Source organism: Tasmannia lanceolata, unplaced genomic scaffold (genome assembly GCF_043159265.1).
Source record: "Tasmannia lanceolata isolate RefF3 unplaced genomic scaffold, GAP_Taslan_0.1 ptg000012l, whole genome shotgun sequence".
NCBI lineage: Eukaryota > Viridiplantae > Streptophyta > Magnoliopsida > Canellales > Winteraceae > Tasmannia > Tasmannia lanceolata.
In genome coordinates, this window is record NW_027518689.1 from 41,772,856 (window position 1) to 41,794,777 (window position 21,922).

At 40.3% G+C, this 21,922-nt stretch overlaps 1 protein-coding gene across 1 annotated transcript; it reads left to right on the forward strand.

Moving 5' to 3' along the window:
- Positions 1-308: 308 nt before the first annotated feature.
- Positions 309-20,069, forward strand: LOC143888825 (isoeugenol synthase 1-like). Its single transcript, XM_077393221.1, has 5 exons — positions 309-494; positions 4,947-5,081; positions 5,175-5,403; positions 5,725-5,928; positions 19,873-20,069. The coding sequence occupies exons 1-5, from the start codon at positions 309-311 to the stop codon at positions 20,067-20,069; spliced, it is 951 nt and encodes a 316-aa protein (XP_077249336.1).
- The last annotated feature ends 1,853 nt before the right edge of the window (positions 20,070-21,922 follow it).

Genomic DNA, 21,922 nt, shown 5'->3' on the forward strand with positions numbered 1-21,922 from the left:
AACACATTGGGCTGACTAGGTCTCCATGTGATGGCACATTAGATCAAAGGTCCCAGCCACTAAGCACATATGCCACATATATAGATCATGGCCGTCCTGTGATGGCAGATGCATTTTCTTTCATTACTCTCCATTAACTTTTTCATTTTTGAGTATGCTAAGTAAATAAACTTGCCGACACCCTCCACATATCCGTATAAGTAGGCAGCCTTGACGGCAAATATCCAAAGCAAACTAAGCTGTAGTTTCCCTCTTCTTCTTCTTCTTCTTCTTCATACTATTGTACTTTGCTACATAGACACACAAAGATGGCTAGTGCAAGCAAGATACTCATATTTGGAGCAAGTGGGCATCTCGGAAAATACATGGTGAAGGCCAGTGTGTCCTTGGGACATCCTACGTTTCTATATACTAGACCCATCAGGGCCACCACCAACTCTGAAAAGCAAGAATTGTTCAAAGAATTCAAATCCATGGGGGTGGAGGTTTTTGAGGTAACTAACCCCAATAAAATAATCTTTTTTTAAGATAAAACAAAGAAATTAATAATAGAATAGTTGAAAGAATTATTCTTCGAATATTATATTGTTGTTCTTCAAGACAAGGTTGCAAGCAAGGTTTTAAATTGGAAAATGATATGGAGACCTAGACTAGGACCTAAAACGGGACCTGCAATATGCCATGTGTTAAAGAAAAATTTACTTTTTGATTAATTTCCTAAACTTAAGGGATTACTCATGACATCACTAGTGATGTTGTGGCGTCAAACAATTTGTTCGGTCCTCTTTTAGGTGGCATCAAACAATTTGTTTGGTCCTCTTTTAGGTCCAACTCTAGTCCTCCCTAGCATTACTCTTTTGTCTTATTCATGAGGAGAGTGCTCTCACATGCAACAGGGGGTCCGCGAAATGCCTTCTAGGATGGTCCCTAGCAAATCCCATTTTTTAAAATATCGATATTTTAAAACCATGGTGCACACATCCGTATGTTCCATGCTTCACGTTGTGCCTTTTTCTAATAGGGATTTGATAAGGACCATCCCATTAAGCCATTTCGCGGGCCCGCTGTTCCATGAGAAAGAAATGGAATTCAAGAATCAAGAGGGTGTAACCAGAAATTTGTTGGGCGTGTGAGAGAGTTGTTTCCAAGTGGTAACAGGAATTCGTTTCTCACGTTTTCCAAAAGGAAATGATAAATGCGCCCTTCTCATTACTTGGGGCACCCAGGTGAAGACTGTGCAGTGTAGGGGTGGACATGGTTCGGTTTGGTTCGGTTTTAGGGTATACCCAGAACCGAACCATATATAATCGGTTCCCTGAAATTGGAATCAGAACCGAACTATATATGTTTGGAACCGAACCGAACCAGCACCATGTATAATCGGTTCGGTTCGGTTCGGTTCCGGGTTTACCCAACCTTCACCAAATGTAGATATTTTGCCTAATCGTATTTATAATCGGTTCGGTCCTATTTATATATGAACTACAAAGACTAACATGCACGAATTTGGAATAATCAGGCACACATTTGGACAATGCAAAAATTATATATGACCTATAAACATGCACAAATTTGGAATAATCAAGCACAAATTTGGGGGGTGAATTAAAATTTTAAAAGCAAAGCAACACGTTAAAGATGGGTGAATTAAAAGGGCGTGGGGTGATTTTATCAAGCGATGAGGCATTGGGTTTTAAGATGAGGGTCGGTTCTCGGTTCGGTTTTCGGTTCCGGGATCCTAAACCCAGAACCGAACCGACTTTCCATCGGTTCCAGGATATCAGAACCGGAACCGAACCATATAAATATGGAACCAAACCAAACCGAACCGAACCATATGTGCCGGTTCGGTTCGGCTCCTCGGTTCGAACCGGAACCATGTCCACCCCTAGTGCAGTGTAGGATGCCAATGATCAGGTCCCTTCAATCCTTCCCATGCCTCTTCATAGTCATAGATAAAGTGCACCTGGGTGTCCAAAGTAATGAAAAGGGGCGTATTTATCCCTTTCCAAACCAACTGCCGTTTTTCTCTTTGGTCACTTTCACGCAATGTCTGCTAGCGAGGACATGGGCATGGATTTTTTTTTTCCCATGAAAATTAGTGTCTCCAAATGTTAAGGGAGGGGTAGGGCGGGTGGGAGAAAGAGAGAGGCTTGAGAGGGCACGGTTGAGATGAGAGTGAGAAGTGGCTAAAAATTATGACAAGGTCGATCCTACTTTGATCACAGTTTTTTGTTTCTTGATTCTTAGCCACTTATCACCATACACTAGTTTAGTGATTTTTGGTTACTTCACCCGCCCTACTTCTCTGTCACCACTTGGAGACACTAGTTTATCATGGAAAAAAAAATTCATGGTAGCCAAATGTGTCCTCAATATTTGGTTTTTTCTTTCTTTTAAAAACCCCATAGAAAGTCTACAAATCGAATATTTGGATTTTTTCTTGGTTCATCCAGCTAATGGCCATTTTCATGCACCTCTCTTGAGAACAATTTCAAATGAACTGGGTGTATTTGTTGCAAACACAATCATCTAATTATCCTTCTCTCGATCTGTCAAAGGGCATTTTTGTTGATGAATGTACATTTCTTGAGAGCGTTGAGGGCGTGGGTCGGGTGATAGTACAAAATGGCAGAAAAATATGGAACCCTCCCCAGAGTAGAGCAGAAGCTCAAGGATGAGTATGTCCTGGATTCCTCGATTCATTCTCGTCCTGATCCACCATGGAATTTTCGGAATCTACAAAAACAATGTAGGAGACGGCTCGTCACAATAACAAAGTGCTTAGTGGCAGATTTTGTCTTATTCATTTAATTCATCTAGGTGTCTGCTCTATCATGCAACAGCCTGCCTCAAAATGTCCTGCTAAAGTCCCTAGCAAATCCGTTAAAAAAAATTAGTTTGGAACTTTAATCTTAAATATTTAAATCTTATTTTTTTTAAAGAAAAAATAATTTAATTTATCAACACCGACCCCTTAAGAACAAGGCTTTACAGCCTTAGATTTTGATATTTTATGCACAGTAATCAATTTTCAATCTGAGGAAAGATCATAACCCGACAGAATCAAGCATTTTCTATGTATAAACGAGAGTTGTTGTAGCTAGCCTTGCCCATGATGTATGGGCCCACAACTGTCATTATCAATTAACGCCTGTGCAATATAATTTTTTTTCTTCATTAGTACATTGATTCCTCTTTGTTTTCATTAGTATACAAGTAGGCAACCTTCAAGGCAATGATCCATACTAAACTAAGCTATTCTTTCCTCCTCCTCTTCTTTCTCTGGTTTCTATAGTTTTCAGTTTTTATTTTCTTCATCTTCTTCTCCTTCCAAATCTTTTTCTTCTTCCTCCTCCACCTCTAGTTTCCTCCACAGACACATATACATAGAGATGGCTAGTGAGAGCAAGATACTCATATTTGGAGCAAGTGGGTATCTTGGAAAATACATGGTGAAGGCTAGTGTATCCTTGGGGCACCCTACGTACGCTTTTAGTAGACCGATCACGGCCACCACCAACTCTGCCAAGCGAGGAATGCTCAAGGAATTCAAATCCATGGGGGTGGAGGTTTATGAGGTAATATTTATGCTAAGCACATTTGCAAAGTTTGGCTTATGGAATAATTTGGAGAGGCAAATGTCTACTCTGAATAGTTGTTATTTTTCTTTTGAACCTCATATAGATAGGTGTTCCTAACAAACCATCTCCATACAATCATCCTAACCACTCGATCTGTAGAAGCCCACTTTCTAGTCGTCCATTCTAAAAGTCCACAAATCAACAGTTACCATGATCCTATGGAGATGATTTCTTAGGGACACCCTACCTATGTTAGCTCCTATAGAATGAATGGGTTGGATGACTCAAACAACATGACAGATCGTGCATTTAGTGGACTGCTCAGGCTGCGAGATACCTCATAAACCTATATATATATATATATATGAGGAAACCATGTGATTGGGGAGCTTAAGCGCACCATAAGTTTGGTGAGCTTAAGCTCACCAACACTTTCCTCATATTTATATATATATACCCATGTGATTCGGCGCTTAAGCTCACCATAACTGTGTGTGTATATATATATATATATATATATATATATATATATATATATATAGTAACGGGACCAAAACCCGCTGTCTTACCACTTGGCCACGCCCCATTTAGATTTCAATTCGACACTAATAAACACTAATATTGTTATTGGTTATTCGTCAATTCCAGTATATATATATATATATATATATATAAGTGTTGGTGAGCTTAAGCGCCCAATCACATTGGGGCCTACTTTGTTAGGATGATCCAAAGCATTCATTTAAAAGGCCTTTACATAGATGGGGTGTGTACCAAAAATCAGCTCCATAAGATCATCCTAACCCATCCATTTGTGGAGGTCAAAATGGACAGACATTATTTGTCCACAAATCTGCCCATTTTTGTCATCCACAAATGGAGGGGTTAGGATGATCCTATGGAGCTGATTTTTGGCACACACCCTATCTATGATAGGGCCTTGCAAATGAATGGTTTGGATCACCACAGAAAATGTGGGACCCATGTGATTGGGGCGCTTAAGCTCACCATAAGTTTGGTGAGCTTAAGCTCACCAACACTTTCCACATTTAATTCGGATTTAATTCTAAAAAATCACATTTAATTCAAAAAATTCTAGATTAATTTTTTAATTAATCAAATTTTAAAGTTTAAAATGGGGCATAAAAATTTGTGATTTTTCAAGATTTTTTAAATTATAAAGAGAATTTTTATAGCTATGATGCAGAATCATAGACTAATCACAAAAGCCAAAATTACTATCTATTGCAGAATCATTAAAAATTTCTAAGTAGAGTTGTTGATGAGTCTAGCTCATCTCTTTTTTGCCTAATATGTTTTGCACCTAATTAATAGATTGAAACTAATGATTCTTCAAAACAGGGAAATTTGGATGAGCATGAAAAGTTGGTTTATGTGATTAAACAAGTAGATGTGGTGATATCTACACTTGCAGTTCCTCAACATTTAGATCAGATCAAAATCATAGACGCCATTAAAGAGGCTGGTAACATCAAGGTATTCATATCTCTCTCTCTCTCTCTCTCTCTCTCTTTTTGTGTGTGTATTTAATATTTATGTCTTAAATTTTCCATTTATGTGGTTCTATAGAGGTTTCTCCCATCAGAATTTGGGAATGAAGTGGATAGGGTTAGTGGGCTCCCTCCATTTCAAGCTCTCCTTGAGAACAAGAAGAAGATAAGAAGGGCTACAGAAGCAGCAGGAATCCCATACACCTATGTCTCCGCAAACTCCTTTGGAGCATACTTCGTTGATTACTTGCTTCATCCGCACGAGGAAAGAGAAGATGTCATCGTCTATGGCAGTGGCGAAGCCAAAGGTACTTAATACAAACATCTCAGTGTGTTTTCAAATTGGTATTCATGGTTTGTATTTAGGTAAATGATTTCAGCACTCATTGTTTTGATAAGATGCGCTCAGGATCTTGTCATTTAGTATTTAAAGGGCTTATAAGAGTTTTTTGAGAACTGTAAAATCCTTCTGAAAGCCTTTTAAATGCTAGACGATAAGATGTTTCGCAGATCTTATCAAAACATTGGAGTTTTGACCTTGTGGCTAGTCTTTTTCATTAATAGATACTTCTATAGCTAGATTTTTCTTAATTAGTAAGGCCTAATGGAACGAAAATTTTCCTCTTCAGCTGTGTTGAATTATGAGAAAGACGTGGCAGCTTACACGATTAAGGCAGCAACCGATCCTCGGTTTTGTAATCGTGTCATCATCTATAGGCCACCAGGAAATATCATCTCTCAGCTAGAATTGATAGCGTCTTGGGAGAAGAAGTCTGGAAGGACTTTGAAGAAGATCCATGTCCCCGAAGAAGAAATTGTGAAGCTCTCAGAATGTAAGAATATCACAATTTCTTTTCAGTTTTCTTACCGTAGTAAAGGCTAGTAAGTTGTCTGCACCCTGTTTTTTTTTTTGAAGTATAAATAATTAAATAACACCAACTCTAACAACCTAAGCTTGTGGAGTAATTGGCTGTTTCACATGGTATCAGAGCTATTGCATCAAGGCAAACCCTGGGTTAAAAAACCAGTAACTATTTGATATTAAAAATCCATGTGTAGGCCCAACCTAAAAGAGGGGCCACGTGTACGGCCAACCCAAGAAAAAAGGGGACCACACGTGTGTGTATTGTTATGAGATTTTCCTCTTAATATAAATAATATGGCGTACTTGTTTACTGATTTCTGTGAAAAACAGAAAGAATAGATGATTAGTATAACCTTTTCGATGCGGCGAGTTGAGGCACGGACTAGGTCGCTCTCTTTAAGGTGATTTTGCGCCTCTGCGGAAAACCCTCCGGTGCAACAGATCCGAACGCAATCACCCCCAGGATACAACAGCCCGACGCACCGTCGCTATCTATCTGAAGTGCATAATCAGATAGATCCGAACCAAACAGCGAACACTCTGAATGCCCAACAAATAAAACAGAACAGAGAAAAGAAAACAAAAATAACAGAAAGGAAACTGTTCTGTTTTTGCAAACGACTCAATAGAGATGGAAAAACGAATCAGCAGAGATGAAAGGCTCGTCTATCTGTTTTTTTTAAAACCAAAGAGAGATTCTAAAACAGATGTAAGAACTGTATTTCAAGACGTTGGAAACAATCTCTTTTTATAGAGAAAACGTGTCTGTTGAAGACACCTCTTTAAAACAGTAGAGACACCTTTTTAAAAACGTCATTTAAAAAATTACCGTTTTTTTTTTTAAACGTTACTTAAGAGGGTTGTAACGGTTGGATTAAGTTAAAACTAAAGAGACATGACCGTTGGATTTATAAAAAAAAATTCGTTTAGAAAACCCAACCCAACACACACACACGCACCCGCACCCACGCCCCGACCCGACCCGGGCGGCTCGGCTCGGCTCGGCGCGCGCGTGCGTGTGTGTGTGTGTGTGTTTTTTTTTTATTTGATCTTGTTCTTTGTAAAACACCAAAGGCAAACAAATTGAATGCCCTTGAAAGGCCCAAGCCTTTGCTCAACACTCCCTCTTATATGGATGGAAGAATTTTTCTCAACTTCCCATCTTGGACTAAACTTTTAAGAGGTAAGAGAGCTACCTTCAAAAGTTTAAATGATTTTGGTGGGAAAGTACAAGAGAATAGAATCAATTTGACATTTTGAATTTTGGGTGGGAAGTTCAAAATTAAAAAGAAGCTTTTGCAAAAGCAAATGTCTTTTCATTTTAATTTTCTTTAGTATTAAAATACTAACAATCCCCCACTTATTTTAATAGAAAAAATACTCGTAAAACTTTACGCTGGGCAATCAGCAAAGTATCACGTATAATAAAGGTGACTATGTCTTGAACCTTTACTTAGTGTTAGTGCATTCTAACTGTAAGGAATTGATAGTGATTATGTCTTGAACTACAATCCTTGGGTACAGAGAGACGTACACCACACACATGATACATAAAGTATTCAGTTGGTTCCAAAAAAGCTCGCACATTACGGCCATGTGCTACATCCCAGTTTTCATGTAAGCATAAGAGAACAAGCCCTTATTCTCTTTGGAAGCGGCCCACTTCCACGCTAACATGTAGGTGAGTCTATCAAGGATGCTCCTGTAGCCTATACATCCCACTCATACGAGCTATAGATCTCATTAAGAGTAATAACTCAACCTTCCAAACGCTTCAAGATATCATGCTTGAGTTACACCATAGGGATGGACTTTGAGATAAACTTGAAAACAGCATGATCGTCCACAAGTTACACTATGACTCGTTTTTCCCATTGAAAACCTAGTTCTTGGGATCTCCAGTCCCTAGGTTGGGTATCCATCATAGGTAACTATTTATAAATGGGCTTTAGTCCCATCCCCCTCGATGTATCGCAGATTTTCTCCCTTGACAAGGCCTTAGTTAAGGGATCTGCCAAATTATCACCAGATCTCACAAAGTCAATAGTGATTGATCCATTAGAAATCAATTCTCTCACAGTACTATGTTTCCGGTGTATCTGTCGCGATCTTTCCATTATAGTACTTATTATGTACTCTTCCAATAGCAGCTGTGCTGTCACAGTGAATCAAAATAGTGGGAACAGGTCTTTCCCAAATAGGTATATCAGATAAAATATTTCTCAACCAACTAGCCTCTTCACATGCAGAGGTTAGTGCAATCAACTCAGATTCCATAGTGGACTGAGCAATAATAGTCTGTTTCTTGGATCTCCAAGAAACCGCACCACTACCAATAGTAAATACATACCCAGTGGTAGCCTTGGAATCTTCTGACAAAGTATTCCAATCGGCATCACTGAAACCCTCTAGAACAGCAGGAAACCTATGGTAGTGAATCCCATTATTAATGGTTCGTTTAAGGTATCTCATGACTCGTGATATAGCATTCCAATGTTCTATACTTGGATTACTAGTATATCTACATAATATGCCTACCGCATATGCTATATCAGGTCTGGTACAGTCTGTAGCATACCTTAAACTACCAATAATACTAGCATACTCTTTTTAATTAACACTATCACCTTCATTAGAATAGAATCTAATACTAGGATCAAAAGGAGTACATACTGGATTACGATCAAAGTACTTATACTTTTTAAGTATCTTTTCTATATAATGGGACTGGTCTAAAGATAGACCACTATCAGATCTTGTAATTTTAATCCCTAAAATTACATTTGCTTCTCCTAGATCTTTCATATCAAAGTTTTGCTTTAATAGATTTTTGGTTTGTTTAACTATTTCCAAGTTAGAACCAAAAATTAAAAGATCATCAACATACAAGCAAATAATAATACAATAAGTATTAATATACTTATAATATATACACTTATCACTTTCATTGATTTTAAAACCATTTGATATAATGACATTATCAAATTTTTCATGCCACTGTTTTGGTGCTTGTTTAAGTCCATACAGTGACTTCACCAACTTACATACTTTATTTTCTTGACCTGGAGATATGAAACCACTAGGTTGGTCCATATATATCTCCTCTTCTAGACTACCATTTAAGAAAGCAGTCTTTACATCCATTTGATGAATTACCAGATTATAGATTGCAGCCACTGCAATCAAAACTCTAATGGATGTAATCCTAGTAACCGGAGAGTATGTATCAAAGAAATCTATATTTTCTTTTTGCCTAAAGCCTTTAGCAACAAGCCTAGCTTTATATTTGTCTATGGTTCCATCTGGTTTCAATTTTCTTCTAAGAATCCATTTACACCCTATGGTCTTAAATCCTGGTGGTAAATCTACTAATTTCCAAGTCTGGTTTGACATCAGAGACTCCATCTCATCATTGACAGCTTCTCTCCAAAAGTCAGCATCTGACGAGGACAAAGCTTCCTCTAAAGAAGAAGGATCTCCCTCCAAACTAAAGACATAGAAATCAGAGCCAAAATCCTTGGCTATTTTGGATCTTTTACTTCTCCTAGGTTCAATTTCTACTTCAGGGTTTACCTCAATCCTAGGCTTGGTGCCCCCACTATCTCCAATAGTCACGGTACCCCCACTATGTCTAGATTTAAAAGGAAATTTATCTTCAAAGAATTCAGCATCCACTGACTCTATTATTACACTGTTATTTAGGTCTAAAAACCTATATGTTTTGCTTGTAAGTGAGTAACCCATAAAGGCACACTCTATGGCTCTACTTCCTAATTTGGGTCTCTTAATATTAAGAAGTCCCCCTTAAGTCTATTAGTAATGCAGACTTAGGCTTATGGGGGAAGATGAAGGAAGGGTGGGATGGTGATCTGGATGCGCTGGAAGACTGGCTCTCTCGCAATAGCAGGACTGAAGCTGTGGTGTATAAAATTGCTCCTTTAGAAATCCAAATTTCCATCCCAGCGGGCGCTAATCGATCTCACTTAATCAGAGATTGGTGCTCTCCATCCCATTCTCCTCTGGAAGATCTACAGAAGTGGGATACAAAATTTCCTAAGGCGGGGAAGCCTTCCTGGTGGAAAATAGAAGGAGTTCCGCCTGAAGCATGGTGCGCCGATAATTTTCAGCGTATAGGGAGGAAAATAGGCCAGGTGGTGGAGGTAGATTTGTCGTGTTATGCGGGTTTCAGATATGAAGTGGGTAGGATGCTGATAATGTCTGAAGGACGCCCCGGAAGTGAACTATCTCTCCAAAGCTCTATCGATGGCACAATTCGTTGGATTCTAGCCTCCCGGGAAAGAGTTGACGACGACTCTGCAAAAATCTCCTCTCCTTCTCCGGCTGGGTAGATGGTTTCCGAAGAAGAGTTGGGTCTTCCTTTAAATACTCCTACTGAAGGGGTAAGTGAAGCTGAAGTAGTTCACCATCCCATAACTGCAATCCATGATGTCTTCAATGCCATCAATGAAGCCTCAGCATTGCTGTCGGTGCCGGAGATAAATGCTGGGGTCGTCGGGTTGGTGGAGTCGGAGATTCCTTCACATTCAGCCTATTGTGCGCAGAAAGCGGCACCGGTTAGCAGCATCTCACCTGGAAAAAATGTTGAATTTCAAAAAGGGGGTCCCTCACATGCATAGAGGTGGTCCAGTGTAGCTGGTCCTATTCAAGACTCATCAGCAACAGCTACTCCTTACTCTAAGGTCAACAGCTTTGAAGATATTATCTCAGCCTTATCCCCTCCGCACCACAGCGACTCTCCTCGAGTAGATGTAATCAACGTGCCCGATTCGGGTCCAATGGAATTTTCTGAAAGAGAAGTTGCTTCAGAGGACCTTTGGGCTTCTCCACTGGTGAGTCCTGGGAACCAGGAGGAGAGCCTCATCCACGACTCAAGCACAATGGGCGCTACTCGCACGTATTCTGAGACTGAGGAGGAGCTCGGTGACAACCGGGTGTGGGGGCATAGTCTGCAACGTCACAAGAGTAGGTGTATCCTTATCTCTCGTGATGACCGTTTCTTCATTCAGTGCCGGGTGGGGCAAAGGAAGGTGATCATTGATTATAGTGGTTTGGGAGGTATGAAGCATTTATTCTCTGGTGAAGTTAGGGAGTGGTCTTTTCGCTCGCTCGTCAGGGTATCGCTTGGAAGTTTCTCCCATCTTTGTCCACTGAGATGGTGTAGCAAGGCGGATTTTCAGCTCCTGCCTTGTGACTCAGAACTCTCTTATGTCCCTCCACGGAATGACTCGGGCTTGGTTTCTTCCCAACAGGTGCTTGAATTGATGGTGGATCATACCATGCACATTAGTTCTCATCTGGGTCTAATATTTCCGGGTCCCGTTGAGGAATATAGGTCTAGCATAAAGGCGGCAGAACTACGAGAGGTCGCTGGAGTGTCATCTCCAGTTTCCATATCCGAAGTAAACCTGAAACGCACGGAGCGCGAATTGGTGAGACTTCAATCGGATATCAATTATGATTCTGGATCGCATAGCAAAGGTCTCACATCCCAGAAAAAAGGAAGAAAGTCTGGTATCAGGGCGGGGAGGAATTCATCGGAATAGAGTTGTTAATGAAGATTTTATCCTGGAATATAAACGGCTTGGGCTCTCGGGAGAAAAGAATTCAAATCAAAGCATTAGTTAAACATCGGCGCCCTGAGGTTGTTTGTCTTCAGGAAACAAAGATGGAGCAAATCCGTAACATAGATATGAGAAGCATGGGGTTCAATACTGACTGGAATTTTGCTTTCTTAGCATCCAAAGGAGCTTCAGGGGGCATCTTGGTGGCTTGGGATTCAGTCTTGTGGGACAGCACGAATGTTTGGCGTGGAGTTTTCTCTCTCTCCGTTGCTTTCCGAAAATGCAATGATAATTCAGTCTGGTTCTTCTCAGGCGTCTATGGTCCTTTGTCATCCTCTGAGAAGTGTCTTTTTTGGGAAGAATTAAATCAGACGCGACGCCTATGTTCCACTCCTTGTTGTATCGGGGGGGATTTCAATGAAGTTCTAGGATCAAGAGACCGACTTGGGGGTCAGCGAGCCACTGCGGGCATGAGATCTTTCGCTGATTTCATCGCAATCAACGAGCTCGCAGATTTACCTTTGGGTGGCTCCTCTTTCACCTGGGCCAGAGGTTCGAACCGGAGTCGGCTTGACCGATTTCTTCTCTCGGGTGACTGGTTGGCAATTCTTTCTGAAGTTTATCAGCAGGCTTTACCCCATTCAGTTTCCGACCATTGCCCTCTCCTTTTGTCTCCTAAAATGGAGTTCTGGGGCCCGCCCCCCTTCAGATTTGAATTAGCTTGGCTGGAAAATCCCCAAATGGAGGCTCTCTTAGTCCGATGGTGGTCTGAAAGCGTCTTTGAAGGTCCAGGGGACGTAGTTATAGGCAAAAAATTACGCTTCATTAAGGGGAAATTAAAAGAGTGGGATAAGGAGCAGAAAGAAGTGGACCAAGGCAGGAAGAGGATTCTTGAGGACAGATTGATGGAGATAAATACATTGGCAGAGAGTGGTTTGGCCTCGGCGGAGGATTATGAGCAACAAGGAAGATTAATTCAAGAGCATAAAGAGTTGTTGATGCTTAAAGAAATCTCTTGGCGCCAAAGATCTCGAGTCAAGTGGTTGTTGGAGGGAGATAAAAACACAGCCTTCTTCCATGCCATGGCTAGTGCTCGCAGAAGAAGGAACAGAATTGAATCCTTAGAAGTGGAGGGGGAGATTGTATCTGACAAGGAGCGAATTATTGAAGAAATTATTGAATTCTACAGATCTTTATACTCAGCTGATGGGATGTTACGCCCAATTCCTCAAGACATTTGTTTTGCTAGCTTAAGCCTGGAAGCCTCAGCCGGATTGGAAATCCCTTTCTCTGAGGTGGAAATCCGATCAGCACTATTTTCTCTGGCAAAAGATAAAGCCCCTGGACCCGATGGTTTTTGTTTGGCTTTCTTTCAAACTTGCTGGGAAACAGTAAAATCGGACATTCTTCGATTCTTCATAGAATTTTTTGAGGGAGCCATCCTTGACAAAGGGACAGGTGCAACTTTTCTCGTCCTCATTCCAAAAATTGAAGGAGCAACAAAAAGCTCGGATTTTCGCCCGATTAGCTTGGTGGGCAGCCTTTACAAAGTCCTCGCAAAGGTTCTGGCGGATCGTATCAAAGTGGTTCTTCCTTCAATTATATCGGTCTGTCAAAGTGCCTTTATAAGCAACCGGCAAATTCTTGATTGTTCTTTAACAGCCAATGAAGCCATTGACTATTATCGGAGGAAGGGGGAAGGCGGCATTCTATGCAAGCTTGACATGGAGAAGGCATATGACCGAGTGGATTGGGCAGCATTAGATTTTCTCATGGGTCGTATGGGCTTTGGAGGTAGGTGGAGAGGGTGGATCCGGAACTGCTTATCGTCCGCCTGGTTTTCTATCCTCATCAACGGATCAGCAAAAGGATTCTTCAAATCTTCTAGAGGATTGCGGCAGGGCGATCCTCTCTCTCCTTTTCTTTTCCTGATTGTGGCCGAATCACTGTGCAGACTGCTGAAAAAAGGAAGTGAGTTGGGGCTATATCAAGGGTTCCTTATAGGCGAGAGTAAGGTGGAAGTATCGCTTCTTCAGTTTGCGGATGACACTCTTCTGTTCTGTTCTCCGGTCATATCCCAGATTCTTAACCTTAAAGCTATGCTTCGTTGTTATGAGATGGTTTCGGGTCAAAGATCTAATTTCGCAAAATCTCGGTTGTTCGCGATCAACGTTTCTGAGAGCGATGCATCCTTTTTCGCCGGAATTATGGGGTGTGGTTTAGATGTCTTTCTAGCAACCTATCTGGGTCTTCCTCTTGGTGTGGGTCGACCGAAACACAATCTATGGGCTCCTATTATTCAAAGGATTGAGCGACGTTTGGCCACCTGGAAGCGCCGGTTGGTTTCCAAAGGAGGTAGATTGGTGCTTATAAAGGCCGTTCTATCCAATATGCCGATATATTTTCTATCTCTTTTTCAATGTCCCGCCTCGGTTGCTAAACGCATCGAACAAATTCAGAGACGCTTCCTGTGGGGCGGATCAGGGTCTTCCAAGGGGGTCTCCCTGATTAAATGGAGTATGGTCTGCTTGCCTACTAAAAATGGAGGTTTGAGTATCAGGAGGGTTCAGAGTTTTAACCAGGCCCTTATGGGCAAGTGGCTGTGGAGATTTGGCGAAGAACAATCCTCTTTGTGGGTCCGGGTCATTGGAAGTAAGTATGGTTCAGATCATGGGCATTGGGACTCTGTTGATAATTTTAAACTCAAAGGTCTCACGGCTTGGAGGGACATCTTGAAGTTGAAGTCGTTATTTGCTCCTGGCGTCCGATTCAGAGTATATAGGGGGGATTGGATTCGGTTCTGGCAGGATCCTTGGTGTTCGGACGATCCTCTTCAAGTGATGTTTCCTGACTTATTCATCGTTTCATCTCAGAAAGAGGCCTGGGTATCGGAATGTTTTGTAAGGGAACATGGGAAGGTGGCTTGGTCTCCTAAGTTTCGCAGAGACTTCTTTGTTAGGGAGTTAAACTCTTACAGCGCCCTCCTCTCCTTATTGGATTCTTGCTTCATCAAGTCTTCGGGCGTAGATCGTCGGATTTGGATTTGGAATCCTTCGGGGATATTTTCAGTCAAATCTTTTTATAACCATCTGATCCCTTCTTCAGTGGAGCATGTGTCCTCCTCGGTTTGGAGACAATCTTGCCCTCCGAGAGTTGCTTTCTTTGGGTGGTCGGTTAGCTGGGGCCGCATTCAAACTATGGATTTTTTGAGGAAACGAGGAATGTGGTTGGTAGATCACTGTCCTCTATGTTTATCCGCTGGGGAATCCATTGACCACCTTTTCATACACTGTAAGGTTGCTCGCCATATTTGGGGTCTTATTTTTTCTCGTTTTGGAATCAGTTGGGTCCCCTCCAACTCTATGGCTGAATTCATTCAGAGTTGGGCCTGGACTCCTTGGAAAAAGAAAGGCAGAACGCTGTGGAAGATGTGTCTCCTGGCCTCATGGTGGTTCTTGTGGAAAGAGAGGAATGCTCGTATCTTTGAAGGGAAGGTTAGATCTCCCTATTGGATTTATATTCAGTTGATAGTTGCGGTCATATCCTGGGCTCGAAGCCTTCCTCTGTTTCGTTTTGTTTCAGCTTTCGACCTCTGGGAAGGATGGTCAATCAGATGCTTGGAATCGGCTACCAAAGTGAAAATCCTCCCCTCCTGGATTCCTCCTCCTCCGGGGTCCCTGAAACTTAACTTTGACGGATCGTCTATCGGCAATCCAGGAATGGCAGGAGTAGGGGGGTTATGTAGAAACCACAAAGGGGAAGTCCTCTGGGCCTACTCGGGGCCTATCGGAGTGGCAGACTCAAACGAGGCAGAGGTCCGAGCCGTTCATAGCGGGCTTCTCTCGATGCCTCGTCTAAAGTGCGACAAAATTATCGTCGAAGGGGATTCCTTAAATGTTATTCGCTGGCTTTCGGGTAACGCTTCTCCCCCTTGGCGATTTTTGCCTCTCTTAGAGGAAATAGAGGACAGGGCTAAGGGCTCCTCAATAGTTTTTCGCCATGTCAGGAGATCAGCCAATGCGGAAGCAGACACCCTTGCCAAGAAAGGAGTCTTTCGGGCCGCGTTTGAGTGCTTTGACTATCTACCTCCTTGAATTATTGTACTGCTATCTTTGTATTATCTTTGTTCCTTCAGGACCACCTCGGTTCTGTTTTTACATATATATATATATATATATATATATATATATATATATATATATATATATATATTCTGTTGCCCTTTTCAAAAAAAATATTAAGAAGTCTTACATAAGCTAAGCATTCCCAAACTCTAAAGTAACTCACATTGGGTTTCTTATTTTTCCAAAATTCAAAAGGTGAGACTTTAGTTTTGTAATTAGGAATTCTATTAAGAACATAGCAGGAAGTTAGAATTGCTTCTCCCCATAAGTTAGAAGGGGCTCCTGAACTTAGGAGTAAAGCATTCGTAAGTTCCACTAGTGTTCTATTTTTCCTTTCTGCAACCCCATTTGAAGCGGGAGAGTAAGGAGCGGTTGTTTCATGTATAATTCCTAATGACTTAACAAAGTCAGTGAATTCTAATGATTCATATTCACCTCCTCTATCACTTCTTAGTCTCTTAATCTTCCTATTGAATTGGTTCTCTACTTCTAATAGGTATTCCTTAAACATTTTTAAGGCTTCACTCTTATGTCTAATTAAATAAATGATTGTATACTTAGAAAAATCATCTATAAAGGTTATAAAGTATCTTTTACCACTACGGGTCAAGATACCGTCTAACTCACAAATGTCACTATGAATTAAGTCTAAAAGTTCTGAATTCCTTTCAACACTTTTGAAAGGCTTTCTAGAAATTTTAGCCTTACTACATATTTCACATTTGTTAAATTCTTCTAAGACTACTTTAGGAATCATACCTAATACACTCATGTTATGTACATATTTCCTATTTATATGACACAACCTAGCATGCCATGAATTAACAGAAGAAAGCATGTAAACAGAAGAATCACTTTCATTCATTATTTCAACATTCAGTTTGAACATTCCATCACATGCATATCCTTTACCAACAAAGGATCCAAACTTGGTTACAACATACTGGTCAGACTCTATGGTTTGTTTAAAACCAGCCTTGTTAAGAAGAAAACCAGAAACTAAGTTCTTCCTCATGTCTGGAGTATGAAGAACATCCTTCAGTATCACTTTCCGCCCTGAAGTGAAGCAAAGTTCAACGTCCCCAACACCGAGTACCTTTATTGTATGCGAGTCCCCTAGAAGCACCTTCTTCTCATTATCTGCATGAGCATACGTCTTGAACCACTTCCTGTCAAAACACACATGACGGGACGCACCAGTGTCGACCCACCACCCTTCAGATCCTCCAACGATATTCACTTCAGTTATCATAGCCACAAGTGGCTCTTCTATCACGTTGGCTTGAGGGATTGGTGCAGTCTTCTTACGTCGACACATCCGTGCAATATGACCCTTGAGCCCACAAATATAGCACACAATTTTGGAATAGTCATTCTTTCCAGAAGTTGTGTTTTTGTTCGGACGCTTGAAGGTACCTCGGTTTTGGTTCTGTTGCTTTTTCTTCAACTTCTTTTTGGGCTTCAGATTCACTTGCGGTTTCTGATTTTGGTTCTTAACTTCAGAAATGGCATTCACATTAGTTACAATTTCAGTATTCCCTTCTTTCTTATCTTGGTTACGGTTTTCTTCTTCGATCCGAAGACGAACAAGAAGACCTTCCATAGATAATTCCTTAGTTTTATGAAGAAGGGAATTTCTGAATTCTTTCCAAGAAGGGGGTAATTTGTCAATCACGGCTGCAACTTGAAATTGTTCACTTATGATCATTCCTTCTGCTAGAATGTCATGAACAAGTTTTTGCAACTCGTGAGTTTGAGAAATCACCGTCTTCTCATCTACCATGTAATATCGAAAATACTTACTTACAGCATATTTTTTAGACCCGGCCTCTTCCGTATCATACTTCTTCTGTAAGGCTTCCCAAAGTGTCATGGAATCCTTACAGTCACTATAAAAATCGTATAATTCGTCGGATAGGCAATTGAGAATAAAGTTTTGGCATAGGAAATCAGAATCTGTCCAGTTCTTTTTCAAAGTAGATCTAACTGGTTCAAGTTCTGATCGCCAAGGCTTTGGGTCTTCCAAAACATGGGCTACTTTCTTGGTGGATAAATAGAAAAACATTTTCTTCTTCCATCTCTTAAAATTAGCACCACTAAATCGAAAAAGCTTATTCGGATTTGAGGAATCCGATATAATCTCATCATGGGATGCCATATTTTAGAAAGAGGAAAACAGAAACGAAAATCACCTTAAAATTGTTATGAGATTTTCCTCTTAATATAAATAATATGGCGTACATGTTTACTGATTTCTGTGAAAAACAGAAAGAATAGATGATTAGTATAACCTTTTCGATGCGGCGAGTTGAGGCACGGACTAGGTCGCTCTCTTTAAGGTGATTTTGCGCCTCTGCGGAAAATCCTCCGGTGCAACAGATCCGAACGCAATCACCCCCAGGATACAACAGCCCGACGCACCGTCGCTATCTATCTGAAGTGCACAATCAGATAGATCCGAACCAAACAGCGAACACTCCGAATGCCCAACAAATAAAACAGAACAGAGAAAAGAAAACAAAAATAACAGAAAGGAAACTGTTCTGTTTTTGCAAACGACTCAATAGAGATGGAAAAACAAATCAGCAGAGATGAAAGGCTCGTCTATCTGTTTTTTTTAAAACCAAAGAGAGATTCTAAAACAGATGTAAGAACTGTATTTCAAGACGTTGGAAACAATCTCTTTTTATAGAGAAAACGTGTCTGTTGAAGACACCTCTTTAAAACAGTAGAGACACCTTTTTAAAAACGTCATTTAAAAAATTGCCGTTTTTTTTTTTTAAACGTTACTTAAGAGGGTTGTAACGGTTGGATTAAGTTAAAACTAAAGAGACATGACCGTTGGATTTATATAAAAAAAATCCGTTTAGAAAACCCAACCCGGCGCGTGTGTGTGTGTTTTTTTTTATTTGATCTTGTTCTTTGTAAAACACCAAAGGCAAACAAATTGAATGCCCTTGAAAGGCCCAAGCCCTTGCTCAACACTCCCTCTTATATGGATGGGAGAATTTTTCTCAACTTCCCATCTTGGACTAAACTTTTAAGAGGTAAGAGAGCTACCTTCAAAAGTTTAAATGATTTTGGTGGGAAAGTACAAGAAAATAGAATCAATTTGACATTTTGAATTTTGGGTGGGAAGTTCAAAATTAAAAAGAAGCTTTTGCAAAAGCAAATGTCTTTTCATTTTAATTTTCTTTAGTATTAAAATACTAACATATGTGTGTGTGTGTGTGTGTGTGAGGGGGGGGGGGGGGGGGGGGGGGATTCCACTTTAAAAATTCCCGAGTTACCCAAAATTCTTGCATTTTTTGAATTGAGCATGATTTTACGAATAGTTTTTTTTAATGGTATGATTTTTATGAATAGTTTGTCAATTTCTCATCTTTTATTTATAAATTATGAAAGATATACAAAATTATTACAAAATAAATTGTAGTGACGGACTTAGTTGCAAAATGCACAAGTGAAATAACCTCTTCTATACAAGGAAATTTCTCCCGAGCACTTTCCTAACATTTCTAAAATTTTGAACACTTGCCTTCCGAATTATTGCCTAACCAGAGCTTTGTAACTGTTATGGGATGCAACTTGGGTCAGTCTGAACTTGAACCCAACGGCTTTAACCTGATTTCATCTCGGTTGCATTGGTGTTTCCTTAGGTTGGGTTGGACATAGCCAGCCCTATTTAATTTTGGGTTGGGTTGGGATTGATGCCTTGGGCAACTCGACCCAACCTTAATCCAATACCCTCCTCCCTAATTTTATCGGTATTTTCAATATCTTAGGTTCATAGTTTCTTTTATATTTTTCCTTTTTTTGTGCCTCGAGCTAACCCGAGCCCAACCTGACCCATTTTAGAAAATCGGGTTGGACGAATTGGGTAAGGGTTGTGAGATTAATCTAGACACTGATTAGGTTAGGGTTGACCCCCCTCAACCAAAATTTCAGGTTGGGTCCAGTTAGGGTTGAGGTAATGCCACCTCAGGTTGGGCTAGGGTCAGGAGTGGAGCCAGGAATGCTCCGCCCCTGCCTAGGGTTGTCCTCAATCCTCCCCAACCCATCTGGCGTTGAACCTCTAGCAACTATGCCCCCATTAGCCAAACAACAAACTTGAAAAGAAAGAGATCGAGGTGTGCCATAATCAAAACGATAGAGGTGCGGCTATCAATTTGGTTCAATATTTAATACGTTTATTAATCTATGCAGCTCTTACATATCCCGACAACATACCAGTCTCCATCCTTCACAACATCTTTATCAAGGGTGATCAGATGAGCTTTGAACTGGGAGAAAATGATTTGGAAGCTTCGAAGGTATATTCGGATTACGAATACACTCCAATCCACAGTTTCCTCGACATCTGCGTGGTCGATCCCCCCAAACCTAAGCTCGCATCATTTTAGCATGAGTAGAGTCATATTATCTGTTTCATGGGACAAGTTCTTCTGCCTGCATAATCCCTTAAGAAACAACAAGATTCCTCAGTGTTCCAAACAATACTGGTTGTTTGGAATCATGTTACTTGGTTCTCTCGAAGCATACACAATATAATTATGATAATAGGTCAAAACTAGCAATTTAAGTCATCATACCATAAAATGCTCTACTGATGTTTGTACTACCATTTTTTGATAATGATACAAACTTACCTTGTCTTTAAGCTTTTGACCGCTGGTTGAATAACAAAAGAAGAGGGTTGCTAGCAAAATGGGATTCCGATTGGAAAATAAAGACGAAATCTATGTTGTAACACATGCGCAAGAAGACAAGTGACTTCGAATCCCCACGAAATGTAGAACAACAATGTGGAAATGACCAAGTTGTCGGTCAATTCTACTTTCTTCTTTATTTTCCAAACGAAATCCCATTTTGAAAGTGTTTTCCAATAGAAGAAAAGTTTTGCGTCATAATCAAAACATGGCAGTGCAAGAATCGGTAGCCTAAAAGATCCACAATTTTTGAGTTTTTATATGATGTATTTGCAAGTATGTGTGTATGCATATGCGTGTGTGTCTATACATACTGTAATAAATATTATCGTTGATCCAAACCACTCATTTGTTTGTCCCCAATATAAGTAGCTCGTGCCCCAAAAGTCATCTCCATAAAAGACTCACAATTCTGCAGTTTTTATATGGGGACAAACACGTAATTGCACGTTTTTTTTTTTTTTTTGAAAAGGTAATAATTATATAAAAACTGAGAGAAACCTCCAAGACCGAGATGGTCAATAATACAAAAAAAGAGAGAATAAAGCCATAAAAGTGCTTTTACGTTGTGGACACAACATATTCACGTTGGGGCCCAACTTGGACTGATGATAGTTTGTCGCGATGGGGACTCCGATAATGAGCAATCTTGAATATATGAACCGAAAGTCTTTGTAGGCTCCAAGTTCGAAGAATCTATCGTCCACAGCCTACCCAATTATCACCCACTTTGAAATACCTCAAAAATCTAGAAATACCTCATTTCAGAAAAAATCAGTTTTCAAAACGGTTGCTATCGCAGTTGTCGCAAACCACAGAAATTAGGGTTAACTTGCAATCACAAATGACTTTGCATCCGCAATTGCTCGATAAAGAGAAACCTTAGAGGTTCCATTTTCTCTACTCTGGGTGATGCCACATCACCAAGAACCCATATTTCCTTGGTTTTCGAGTCTATAAAAGGCACAATGCCCTAGGCATTCACAAAGAAGAGCTTCTACCACTAAATTTTGAGCAAAAGGCCCAGGTAAAGAGTCTGAAACCCTGAAAAGATCTCCTGCTCCTTGAAAGGATTGATGATTGAAAACACAGAGAAGGCATTATGGAGTCAGAGCGGCGCTCCATAACTTACGTCATGATTTCATCGACAGTCCAAGTAATTAATCTCTTCCTTCCCCTTTAATTTTCATTTTCATCATGTAGTACCATACTAGGGTTAATATAATTAGAATATGAGAAAGTCATGAGGCTCTGGGATCCAAAGAACCCTAAATCTCAAGGCCTTCCTTGATTATGTAGTTAAACTAATGTAGGATAGTTGGCCTAAATTTTATTTTAATATTTGATTTTAGCTTAGATCATCGATGAGAGCAAGGGAGTAGGTTTTCCCCATAGCCTATATCCCTAAATTATTGCTAAATTTCCTTTGCTTAAATGATTTTTCTTCCTTTACGCATGTTTAAAGAAATAATGGTTAAAAAAACCTTCTCTTATTCTCTCCATTTTAATTTCAGATTGAAATATAGAGAAAACGACCAAGATAAAAA

Bases quoted from the DNA above. Each gene is read 5' to 3' on its own strand.
- LOC143888825 (XM_077393221.1), top strand. From the start codon at position 309: ATGGCTAGTGCAAGCAAGATACTCATATTTGGAGCAAGTGGGCATCTC. The intron at 5,082-5,174 runs GTATTCATATCT...GTGGTTCTATAG, and splicing joins AAGAGGCTGGTAACATCAAG to AGGTTTCTCCCATCAGAATT. The intron at 5,929-19,872 runs GTAAGAATATCA...TAATCTATGCAG, and splicing joins AATTGTGAAGCTCTCAGAAT to CTCTTACATATCCCGACAAC.